Source organism: Callithrix jacchus, chromosome X (genome assembly GCF_049354715.1).
Source record: "Callithrix jacchus isolate 240 chromosome X, calJac240_pri, whole genome shotgun sequence".
Taxonomy (NCBI): domain Eukaryota; kingdom Metazoa; phylum Chordata; class Mammalia; order Primates; family Cebidae; genus Callithrix; species Callithrix jacchus.
In genome coordinates this window covers 127,937,987-127,951,502 of record NC_133524.1, presented here as the reverse complement: position 1 = coordinate 127,951,502, position 13,516 = coordinate 127,937,987, and the positions used below count along the sequence as shown (strand labels likewise).

At 37.5% G+C, this 13,516-nt stretch overlaps 1 protein-coding gene across 12 annotated transcripts in view; it reads left to right on the top strand.

The window, feature by feature from the left end:
• Positions 1–13,516, top strand: part of MBNL3 (muscleblind like splicing regulator 3) — a 117,698-nt gene that overhangs the window by 78,783 nt on the left and 25,399 nt on the right. For all 12 annotated transcript variants that reach the window (XM_017968545.5, XM_078363332.1, XM_078363328.1 and 9 more), the window contains one exon: positions 5,131–5,295. In XM_017968545.5, the coding sequence (XP_017824034.1) occupies positions 5,242–5,295 (54 nt within the window). In that variant the 5' untranslated portion in view covers positions 5,131–5,241. The remainder of the gene's footprint in view (positions 1–5,130; positions 5,296–13,516) is intronic.

The following is a 13,516-nucleotide window of genomic DNA, read 5'->3' as shown; positions in this document are numbered from 1 at the left end:
TTCTCTGTAAGATAAAGGTGCACAAGATGTTCCCTACAATCAGATTCAGCCCTAAACTGTTTCCATCCTGGGAATCAAATTATCTTAGTGGGCTATTTCAGAACAAAAGCGTGATTGTAGAGCCCAGTACTCCCTTTGTCATTGGGAGATCAAAATGTAAAAGTTCTCTGGAGGCAGATAGGCAAGAAAATTATTCGGCTCTCCTCCCAGCTTCTCGCCTATTCAAACTTGTTATTTGCTTTGCACCAAAGTCATTGCCCTGTGTATGTGTGTATGGGCTGTGTCAAGAAAACAGAGTTGGGACAATATGAAGAACGTGGGTACAGTGCTGGCTGCAATGGTGGGGAGTACTTGGCTAGCCCTCTCCATGGGGATCGACGTTCAGCCTCATTAATTTTGCCTTCATTATATTTAGGAAATGGTTTATGAAAGAGTTTTTCCCCTAAATTTCTTGCCTGCATCTCACATTTAAATTAAAAGTTGTATGCAGAATTTTAAGTCTGCGTGTTTTGCATTTATGTCAACATTTATAGATGATACAATACTTGGAGGAGAAAATGATGCAGATTATCCATTTTTGTAAAGACAGAATTCTAAAAGGAAGAAAGTGGGAAACTTGCCAGTAGTATGCTGATATCTGCCTAATAACTCATTGTATGTTGATCTTGACTCAGGTTTTTCCTAGCTTTAATGAATCTGTGATGCACACTGGGGGCAGTTGGGGGGGTAGGGGAGGGACAGCGTGGGTGGGAAGGGTGGGGAGGGATAACATGGGGAGAAATGCTGGATATAGTATACACCTAAAGTAAAATTAAAAATAAATAAACAAACAAATAAATAAATAAATCTGTGATGCTTGCAGGATCTAGCCAAACTGGTACATATGATTTGTAATTCTGAAATCACTGTTACTTCCTCTGAGAAGCCATGTCTATGCATGTAAGTATGTTACAGTGGGGCACTATCATCAGACTTTTTTCATTTAATACTTGATGATTAAAATGGAATAACAACATTTTTATTCATAGAACAAATCATCTGTTGGGTTCTTTGATTTAACATTTAACTTTTAACTCTTGGTAGTCTAGCAGATCAGTGAGATTATGTATTTGAAAAGTAATCCAGTATAATTGTATTTGAGAGAGAATATTTAGGTTTTTTTTTTCTATATAACTTCATATGTATTTGACGAAACAAGTCGTTCTGCAAGCAGCTGTTTCTCTTAAGATACTGTGGCTGACAAAGGGTAATTTGCAGCCTCCCAGGTTCCTTTTCTTATTCTGATGTATGGTAGGGCTTTCTCTCATGAACATAAAGTACATTTCCCAGGGTTTTTCTACCACCCAGTGCATGGGAAGTCTTGTGTCTGACAGACTCTGATTCTCATAACTCCCCAGACATAGGTGGGATTTGAATCTCTACAATTACACTTTTTTCTCTTAGTCAAAGGCTTTGTATTCATTTGGGAAAAGCCTGAACGTAGGAAAAAGGCAATAGATTGAATTTGGGAGGCTTTATGAATGTTCTACAACGTATCCCTTTGTCTGTCATCAACTTCTTGATGCAGATGTACTTCAGAAATGTCATCGGCTATTTTCACCCCCTGCTTGTTGCTTTTTGAGTGCATTTTTAAAAGACAGTTGATGGGAAAGGGGAGCTGGAAGATTCATATGATTCATAGGTGTACTAGCACTTATTTCAGCAGAGAATCGCTTTCCTTTTGAATCACTTTGCTATCTTCTTTACTCAGTAACACAGTGAAAGACCAGATGAGAATGACATGTTTTTTAAGCCCAAAAGGAAATGGAAAAGGAGGGAAATTGAGGCAAGCATAAATGAGCTTGCACTCTAGTCTCTTCAACGTTTCTTTAATCTTGAGTGTACATGGGAGGGGGAAAGAGTTGATTTTCATGTCTTGACTCCCCTTAGCTGCTGGTTTTAGTATATAGCCTGCTCTGCCAGAGGGTGGCGACTGTCACAGGTACATTTACAGAGCCGTTTAAGACAGGGCCTGATACTTTGCACTAGTGTGTGCTAACTCTGAACTTATGGGTCTAGATTGGAAGAAGAAGTGCTTGGGACACCACTGACTTGGCTAGGGAAACCTGAAGGTGATTTTTCAGAGCCAACATGGCTGCTGGGCTATCACATCAAACTGTTATAGACCCAGTGTGACAGGGTACCTTGTGGCCCACTCAGAGTGCTTAGGTGGCCTACGGAAATCATTGGAACCTTCCTAGTACAGAGTTATTGATTTTCCAAAGGACAAAAACAATAGATGATTACCTACTCGACTGGACAGTCCCTCCCTAATCCCCACTCCATCTCAAACTTACATGCTTTACCAAAGCCTTAATTCTGTACCGCGGATTAAAAAACAAGTGTTAGCAGATGTCAAAAACCAAGTTTGTTCTCTCCCAAACATCAATTAAAGTATTTTGGCCTATAATTAAGTTTGGGCCTCTTGAAGAATGAACACTATGTAGAGGAGATTTATTATCACCAAGTGTTGTCCGTATAAATATATTATCCTGAGTTCTAAAGTTGTCTTGGAAAAAAATGTTGTATTCCACAGATAACATAGATATTAAATTACTTGGCCTCCTCATCTATTGTTTGGATAGAGAATGCAGATTTTTATTTTATTTTATAAGCTTTCTTGAACATAAACAGCAGTTATAGAATTAAATTAGGGATTCTGTCATTCAAAATAGAAGCTTTATAAATCGAGTAAAATCTTATAACTAAGATGAATATGTTTATTTAAATCTCATGCTGCCTTATATTCTGTAGTTTTATAGCCCAACTTGATAGAATTTTTTAAAGTGTAATTCTTTTTTCTATTTCTGTGTACTGTTTTTGCTCTGCTAAACTGTCATTGTTTTCTAAGAAAAAGCTTAAGATAAGTTACTTTATGTAAAGGATATAAAAGCACAAAGGCATGTTCACTTCTTTATCAGTATGTCGGCAGGAAATGTGCCAAATACAGTGTGTTCTCTCCCTCCCTTCTTCTCCCTCTGATTACATTCAGTGTACATGATATTAAAACTAAATTGTAACAAATGGTGAAATTCCAATTATTCTTATTTTTTTCTTTTCTTTAACTTATCTAATGTTTGAAATTCCTGAATATGAAAGACACTCTTCATTATATAGCGTTTTTTTCGCAGTGGAGTTACAAATTGTGTTCTATGCTTGTGTATGCTAATTGTCTAAACAAGCTATCTGGGTGGCTCTGCAATCCTTAAGCAATGTTGCTCAGCAGCTGCCTAATTTCTTCTCTCACTACTGCTGTCAAGCTACCCCAACGCATAGGAATTTGAGTGGTGGCCCTAACTGGAGTATGCAGGAAGATGAAAAATAGTCAAAGGAGAAGGAGGGTCAGGAGTAAGTTATTTAGACCCGGTTAGGCGGCAGGTCTCCAAATGCAGCTGCAATTGATAATAAAAAGGACTGAAATTCAGAAAAGAGGTCAGGGGTAGAGATAGAGATTTAAGATCCAAGCAATTGTAGAAGTATTTGGAACTTTGAAAAAACTTAGTTTCTCCAGGGAAAAAAGATTAGAGAGGAGAGCAAGAGGATTTAGAACTGGGCCTTGGGGAAATCTTTAATGTTAGGGTGTGGGAAGAGGAAGAGAAACCCTGAAGTAGAAGCGGAAACTAGCGGGTTTGGCTGCGGAAGTCACCAAGTGCCACTGCCTCCATCAGCTGTTAATTCTGAGTCTGATCACCTCAGTTTTGCAGATGGAGAGTGGAGAATCTAGGAACTAAAGATCCTTGTCAGTTTCTGTCTTGCTTCACGTTGGTGGGTGTACAAAGAAGCTAATGGTTTCTCTCGGGTACGTTTATGGGGAAAAGAGCCCTATTACTGTGATTTAGCACACACAGGGTTCTCCTTACACTCATTATATATGTTGAAATTGCACAGCTATTCCTAGGCTACTTTTAAGAATTTAGGAGGATTAGGTTAATACGATTCTTAACTCATACTACCAATAAATTATTCTTTCTCCAAGATTTGCATAGAAATATAAAAGTACATAAAATGATTGGATTTTATAAATCATTTTAATTTAATTTAATGTAAATTGAGCATTTGGAAAAACAAAAAGACGAACTCCACAGAAAACAATGGTGTCTTTTAATTTCTCACACTGACTTTTAAGTTATATTCAGCTTCTTGCCAGAGGAGTTAAAGCAATAGAGCCACCTTGTCCTAGTGATCTAATATTTAAAAAGAGGAGTCGCAGTACATCTGGCTTTGCATTATATGTAGCTCTAGAAAAGCTTTGAAGGACATGTCTTGATTCTCAATGAAATTATAGGAATGTTTTAATAACAAGATAACTAAACAATGAAGAAGTGATTGCATAAACTATGTAGGCATCATAAATAAGGAAGACACATAGCATGTGTTGAATGAAAACACTTGGTGAACAAACTAATTTTTCTCTTGGGAATTCAGGTGGCCTAGCAGCTTGCACTCTTCCATCCAAAAAAATGTTGCCCTTTTGCTCCCCACCCCCCCCCAATAACCTCATGTACTGTAAAGAATCTTAGCATCTGTGGGAAACAGAATTGTTTGCCGTTGTGCTTCCTTAAAAGGTTTATGGTGGACCTAGTAATCCAAATAAGAGAGACTCATTAGCTTCTTTGTATAGTGCTCATGAGTAAAACACAGTAATGGGTCACATTATGACAATGTGATCAACAACTAGTCCAGCAACATCCTTTGCTGCTACATACCAAACATAATTAGCAGCCATGCCAGCATTTAGTTGACACCAAAAGCAAGTTTGGTTCCACAGAACTGACATACTATCCTGTCTTGAAAGTGCTTAACATCAATAAAAAACATTCAATTTGCTGAGAATCCAAAATACACTTTGGTCTCCATCATGCAAGTAATCTAGGGCCATTATCTCTGGAACCTAAAGAACAAAATGGCTGCCAAGCATAGGGATTTATTATTTCATTAACAGACTGTCAGTGAATTTCAGGGTGTTTCTCGCCTTTTATGGATTCAAGAAGAAGAATTTTGGAGCTTAGATCATCCCCAGATAATGGAGTTCAAAATTTATCTATTTGTGTATAGTTCTAATTAAATGTTTTCCCTATTCTTCATTGTTAGGGTCGGTGCACTCGAGAGAACTGCAAGTACCTTCACCCTCCTCCACACTTAAAAACACAGCTGGAAATTAATGGGCGGAACAATCTGATTCAACAGAAGACTGCCGCAGCCATGTTCGCCCAGCAGATGCAGCTTATGCTCCAGAACGCTCAAATGTCATCACTTGTAAGTTGCAGCTATCTTTTGAAAATTGCCAATAAATATCTACAGTGGAATAACCTGGCAGGGTCTTGAGGAAGTTCGTTGCAACAGGATTTAGGACACAAACTAATGTGTTCACTGACACTACAGAGCTGTGCATATGAAGAGAGCAGTCAGGTGTGTTCCATTGAAAACCTGGCTGCATTTATGCATGAGTTCAGTTTATAAAAGAATATGGACAAAGGAGCGGGGACATTTTAAGATAAGAAGAGTTTTTATTATTATTACATGGAAACCTTTGAATTCTAGGATATGAATTCAAACATATTTTCTTGTTTGATGGGGATTTTGTTGTTGTTGTTTTTCTTTTTGAGACAGAGTTTCACTTTTGTTGTCCAGGCTGGAGTGCAATGGTGCGATCTAGGCTCACTGCAACCTCTGCCTCCCAGGTTCAAACAGTTCTCCCTCCTCAGCCTCCTAAGTTTCTGGTATTACAGGTGCCTGCCATCACATCCAGCTAATTTTTTTGTGTATTTTTAGTAGAGACGGGGTTTCACCATGTTGGCCAGGCTGGTCTCGAACTGCTGAACTCAGGTGACCCACCCATCTCAGCCTCCCAAAGTGCTGGAATTACAGGTGTGAGCCATTGCACCCAGCCTGTTCTTGCTTTTAAATAAACTTTCTATTTTGAAATAATTTTATATTTACAGAAAAGTTGCAAACGCATTAATAGTACAAAGAGTTCCTGTATTACCCTTCACTCAGTTTTCCCCACTGTTAACATCTTATATTACTGTGGTAGATTTGTCAAAAGCAAGAAACTGGAATTGCACGTCATTAACTAAACTCCAGACTTCAGTCAGATTTCCCCAGGTTTTCTATCAGTGTCTGAGTTAGGGTACCACAGTGCATTCATTTGAATTGTAGCTCCCCTCTCTTCTCTGCCCTATCACCATTTCTCAGTTTTTCCCAATTTCTCATGATCTTGATGGTGGCTTTCCCTTATCCTAGCTGCAGGGTTTTCCTATGCAAAAATTAAGATTGTGGTCATTCTAGACAAGTATCTATTATTTTTGTGGACTTCTGAGTTTCAATGGATCCTTTAGAAATTAATTAAGCTATATCTGTTCATATTGTTTTATTGAAAATTCACTCTTGTCCCTATGCCTTAAAATATAAACTTACATTTTGTTTTTACATCTCTTAGGGGGAATTGAAAACTCTCCCTTTTCTGCTATAGTTCTTCAAGCCTCACATTTAACTCAGTGGTGCCTCATTCTAATTCCAGCTGGCCTACTTCCTTTAACGTATTAACAGGATAAATTTGAAAAGCCTATGTTATCTTTATTTGTTACATACTTAATCAGTGACTACAATGAACATATTGAAAGCTGAAATATGTATGTAGTATTTAGATGCAATGAAAATGTGGGAGTAGGACAGTCTGCTATCGGTAAAGCCCATCTCACTATAAAGTTGATTCTCAGAATTCAAGGATATGGCACACTTTCATGAATACATCTTTATGGATAAATGCAAAAACAGGTGGGAGAGGCAATGATGAATCACTAAAGGTTTGTACCATGATACTCTTTTTCCAGGATGTCTAGACAGATTTAAGTAAAATAAATAGATTTCATGTTCTGTACTATCAGTTTACCAAAAAGATTTGCCTTGGAACTCAATGGTGATTAATTATGTTGGTAAATTAGTTCGTAGAAGGTAAGCTCCTCAAAGCTCCTCTTTGACCCTCAGTAATTCTTTACATTGTTGAAGTCCTTGCACAAACTTTCTCTGGGCTTTCACATACTGATGTATCCCAGTCCCTCCCTACTTCTAAGGGCAGAGGGAAGATAAAGTCTTTTGGACACTGAAAATTGTTATGAACAAAACCATAGAGAAGTAAATGTGCTTGGTAAGTGCAGAAAACGTGAATGAGCAGGGAATAAAGCAAGGCAGCTTTTATTTTATTCCCCAGCTTTACTGAGGTATAATTATCCAATAAAATTGTATATATTTTAAAGTGTACAGCATGTTGATTTGTTAGACGTATATATTGTGAAATCAGATGGCATGGGCGAAACTGGCAGGCATTAAGCCAAGTGAAATAAGCCAGACACAGAAAAACCAAATACTATATGATCTCATATGTGGAATCTTGAAAAAACTGAATGCATAGAAACAGAGAGTCGAAAGGTGGTTGCCAGGGGACGTGGGTGGGAGGGGACGGGGGAAGATGTTGGTCAAAGGTATGGCAAGGGAGATTTTTAACTCACAGCTACTACTCTCAGCTTCTCATGGGATGTCTCACTTTCAAACTAAGCAAAGAATAGGATGCAGGTTTCATTATCAGACACCTGAGCCCAGTGTTTCCTACAGAGCTGTAACACTTATCTTTTCAAAGGTCAAGGGACAGCTTCAGGGTACTAGTGAAATGCCTTGTTTCAGGGAATCAAAGAGCAAGAAGTGGAGTCAAGTAGGGGTACTGAGGGAAGCCGTTCTATTCAGCCTCTGCTAGAGTCTCTCCATTCCAAGTCTCACTCTTCAAGTGTTATTGATCATGCTGGCTCACACTGGAGAATAGGAAGTAACTTTTTTGAGAATCCAATAAGAAATCCATTTTGCTTTCCAGCCTCTTCACTTGTGCTTTCTAATTTGATTCTCCATGCTCTCTATGTTATAATACGTTTGCTGATCTTTTCTTCGATGAGGGTAATTTCAGACTTCAGATGGGAGAAGATGACTGATATGATTCACAGGAGTACAATTCATTTGAAAACATATTACAAGATACGAGGCATTACTTAGAAGACCCAAGGCAACAATTGGAAATTGCTTCTCTACCTTGTAGGTTACTTTATGATAGCTGTTACGATGCGATGAGCTGATAAATGATTAATTCCTGCAGCTATTCTGTGTATAAAAATCTAACCCCAAGATGGTTGTTATGTTCCTCTTCTGTGGTCTAAGGAAGCCACTTTGTAAGCATGGTATAATTGAGCTAGTGGGAGCAATTTTAAGTATCATTTACCAGTCTGATTTGGAAAAAATTTTCTTTATTGTGGATCCCGATATTATTACAGAAGTAATGTATCATTTTACTTAATTTCTCTGGTACCTACTCTCCCCAAAACAACTGTCTATCCCTTTTAATCACCCCTACTCAATAATCTGATTGATTCTTATCTTTAAAATAGTCAAGCTTTTGTTTAAGAAATTTCCAGTGCTGATATGTGTAGGGTTGCATATTTAGACCCATTTGTATCACTGGCTTGAACTTCATGTCTTTCCACAAAGAATACTTTGATCTGTTTCTAGAATACCAAAAGAGTACATCTGCCTTGGCAAAATTGAATATGCATTGCTTATTATAAGCCCCTAGATAAAGGGAATGTCAACCTAAATGCGATGGTAGCTACAGAACAGATTCTGTTGAGTGTGACTGAACAATGAATAAAAGCCACACCTAGTCAATTTGGGTGGAATGCTGACTGGAGCAGGCAAGTTGGTTCACTCTATTAAACAGGTCTGAATTGACATTTGCCAGTATAGAAGTCCACCTCTGAAAGCTTTTTGTTGGCTTTATTAAGGAAGTTCGGCAGGTGAAACAAAAGGTGTGACCCCCTAGTGTTTTTCAATGCAGTTTAAGAGAGATTGTTTCTGATGTTCCCAACAAAAAAGTCTAAGTTGAAGTATCCCCTTGGCATAATCACAAGGCAAATACAACCACTGTGGAAGAATGTTACAAAGAGTAGATACAGCGGATTACCCTGAAGCAAAGCTAATGTTTTAAAATTTCGGTTTTACAATTAGGAATTTTAGTTATGAGGAAAGACTCTCACTACTGGATGTGGCGTCTGTATTTATAAAGTGAATATGATACTATAGACTGTTGAAATGTCTTTATTTGGATGTTTTGCATATCTATACCTGTCCACATCCAAACTAAAGGAATACTTGGGAAATTTCTTTAGTTTCTCTCTTTGAATGTGGTGATTCACATGGAAACAAATCCCAACACACAGGTGAACTTGACCCAGTAGAGTGTATTCATTTGATTATTTATATAGGGATTGTTGACTCAGCACATTTGAGGTTGCATTGGGGTGTGCCAAGGAATCAGGTTCTGTTGTATGCTATTTATGGCTGGTGTTCCTGTGGCCAAGTTATCGAGTTCCAAACCATGAAGGCCATAAACAAGGGTTCCTCTCCAGGGTTTTCTTTATCTCAAATTGAATCATCTGATGTCTGCCTGGATCCCTCTCCGCCTTTCTACATCATTTTTATAATTCTATTTACCAAATATATTTCTCATAAGCAGGCTTGTATGTTTATCTAACATTAATATAGTAAGGAACGAAGGTGATGTAACACTTCAGAACCAAGAGAAAAAATTAGAAAGTTCAAATAGGTAGTAGGAATGGAGATATACCAATTAATGAATAATGGATAATATTGTTTTTAATGTTTCTTTTTCTCTTTTACTAAAGGGCTACAAGGTATTATAGTACTTAGGTTTATATTACTTATAAATTTAGTGACTAGAGATAAATTGGAAAATGTTTATTTATTTATTTATTTAGAGACACGATGTCACTCTGTGGTGCAGGCTAGAGTGCAGTGGCATGATCATCGCTCAGTGTAGCCACAAACTTCTGGGGTCAAGCCATCATCCTGCCCCAGCCTCCTGAGTAGCTGAGACTACAGGTGCACATCACCATGCCCAGATAATGTTTTTTTAAAAAAATTTGGGCCAGGCAGAGTGGCTTATGCCTGTAATCCCAACACTTTGGAAAACTGAGGTGGGCAGATTAGGAGTTCAAGAGATAGAGGCCAGCCTGGCCAACATAGTGAAACCCATCTCTACTAAAAATACAAAAATTAGCTGGGCATGGTGGCGTGCACCTGTAGTCCCAGCAGGAGGCTGAGGCAGGAGAATCGCTTGAACCCAGGGTTGCAGTGAGCCAAGATAGCACCACTGCACTCCAGCCTGGCAACAGAGTGAGATTCTGTCTCAAAAAAAAAAAAGAAAAATTTTGAATAGAAATAGAAATGTGATTTCACTATGTTGCCCAGTTTGGTGTTGATTTCCCAACCTCAAGCAATCCTCCTGCCTTGACCTCCCGAAGTGCTGGGATGCCTGGACTACTTTTTAATTTTTGTAAGTCAGTTGTTAAATGATACAGTACTTGAAAACAAGAGGACAAATATTCATACTAGAGTTATAATTTATTAGCTCAAACAGTTTATTGACTGAAATATTTACTCTATAAAAAAGAGTAGTTTTGTCACAGATCTTTTATTAAGAATTATTATTTTTAAAGGTGGCCCAGACATTTTGTAGTTTTACTAGAAAAGAAAACCGTGTCCGTATTCTAAATTACCAATCTCATGGTCAGTACAGAAATTATAACATATTTTAATGAAGGTTCTATAGCAGGTTTTTTAGTTTGCCTACTCATGTAATGATGAATGATGGCATTTCATTCTTTACTCTTGATGTAGTGACATTACCTGTTTTGTAAAGCGATTTTTGCAAAATATTCAAGTCAGGAAAAGACAGGCATTATGTAATTATAAGGCTAATATGCTCCTAATATAATTACAACAGTCAGATCATGCGAACTTCCACACTGAGGTTGACCAAATCACATCACAGAAGTACCTAGAGTGCTATCATGCCACGATCATCTCGATTTTACTATTTTTTCTGAAAGATTAGACAAAATTTTACTTTCAGGTGTATCAGCTGAAGCCTAATGTTATCTATTTGTTCAACTAACATTGTTTTCAAGGTGGACTTTACCCTGAGACTAACATGAGGGTTTAGGGATGCTCATTTGGATGGTTTCCTTCCAAGACCCTGAGAGGGGTCCTAGCAATGTATTTAAAATGGGTTTGTAAAATTTGCAAAAGATATTTGTGTCTTTCATTCTTAAAGCTCTATTTCCTCACCCAGTAGTCTAATAGAGCTTCAAACCCAGAGATCCTAGATTTGCTACTCATTGCAATTATTGGTCCAAAGTATACTAGTTATTCGGTCCTTTTGCTAAGACTGTGTATGTCACATAGCTTAAAGATTCTTTTATGTTAAAACAAAATAAATCCCTTAGCAGTCCCTTTGCTGCTTTGCCTCACCTCTGTTAATAGATACTGTGAAATCTGTTTTTTCAAAAGTTGAATAAAAATTCTACACTTTTGCAGCCAAGCAGAGGACAATTGTACATGATGCCTTCTACAGTGCCCGGTTTCTTTGATAGTTACAAATCTCAACATTCTCCCTTTATCATCCTTTATATATTCCCATGAGATAAATTCAATGTAATCTCCTCTATTTTGGGTCCTTCTCCTCTGGGCCTGGTTAGCTAGTTAGTTGGAGCCTGGTTCTAATGAGACCATGGTGGCCTGTGAGCTTCACTGTTTGTTGTCACAGTGTAATCTACAGCCAGCTACCTTGAGATTGCTTGCTGTAGATCACAAATGAGATGAAGGCTGGGAGTTTGGTGGGTTCTGTGAAAATCTCAATATGGCTCAGTAATTTGTCAATGAGAGGAGACCTCATATAAAAACCTGTGGTTGCCTCACCACCTGATAATTAAAGTGGTACCCCCAAACATTTCTAATTTGCTTTAATATCCTGTAAAGATCTGTTAAATATTAATGCACACCCTTCTTTCCATAGTCTTCTCTCTTGAACCACTCTGGCTACCAGTCACATTAGCAATTCATTAATCACTTGGATTATGCACCTTGTGATTTACGCTTTGTAATAAAGGTACATATTTTTATCTATCGTATCACTAAATAACTTTTTTTTTAGAACTCTTAATTAGGTAGCTTCTAGTACGGATTTAGCCACCCTAATTTTAAAAATACATACATATATACACATCTGAGATCCCTGTATATACATATGGATGTATGTATGTATAAAATACCCTGGGCTTTTCATACTATTTGATCTAGCATTTCATATATTTATCAAAAAAGAGTTTAGGACTAGCCATCTGCCTAAAGTCTTCCTCAGTGGAGAGCAAGACTGAAGGATTAATTACATCTTTCTGCCACCATTTTTTAAATTACTTTTACTTCTTTTTGTACTCTGATTTTTAAATTGGGTTGGTCTATTTAGTAAATCAAATATTTAATAATCAAATATGAATCAATGGTTTAGGAATCCATTTTTATTCAATCCAGTAAGTATTTATTGAGCATATACCCTGTGACAGGTATTTAAATGAGTGAAGGATGGATAAAAAGATGATCAAGAAACAAACTCTACCCTCTAGGAATTCATTATGTAACAAAACTGAGATGTTGGATAAATATTTTCTGGTCCCCTTAATTTCTGATTTGTACCTGATTCTTCATATTTTTTAGCTTTCAGCCTTTCTTTTTTCCACATAGAATTATTTTTCTATTAGCCACGCAAGGTTCTGTTTTGGTTTGTGCTGCTTTGATGGTGTGGTGGTGGTTTGTCATACCCCTGATAATTTTAACTTTTAATGCAACTTGCACTGACTTGTTCATAGTCTCCAGGTTTCCTGTGGTTCCTTGCTTTGTTCAGCTCTTCCTGTTTATCTTCCAAAAACCCACATTTTGTTTACACCCCTTGTTAAAACTAGATAACCACTTAATTTTTTGAACCTCTTTATTGAGGTAAGATTGACACACAAAAGCTGCACATGTTCAATGTATACAAATTGATGACTTTGGAGACAAACAGATACTCATGATACCATCACTACAATCCATGCCACAAACTTGATTTTTTAAAATAGTCTTTGTTTCCTACTAGAATACTAAAGTTAATTGAGTTGCCATTGTTATACGGTGATCACCAAGAAAGTTTTAAGTCACTTCCTGTTCACCTCCTTGGGAACAATGTCAAAGTTACCCTGCTTATGAAGTGTCAATCATTTGCCCTCTTCCTAGGTGATATGCTGGTTTGTGTTTAGGTACTCCTTTATGGTTCCTCTATTTCTCCTCCCAGCAAATATGGGTAGCTCTGAACCATGACTAATGTTCTCGTTTGTGTTATCCTTCATACCTCTTATACTCACAATCACATATTGATCTTTCACCTAACCTGCCTGCCTTCAATGCTTTCTCTTACTTGGAGATTTCTCTGATTTATAAGGTCAGAAAAGCCAGATCAACATGGGGACAATGGTTCACTTTTGACCCCTGAACTTTTTTTTTTCTTAGCTCTCTCTAGAGCCATGGTGACTTATTCAATAACAAG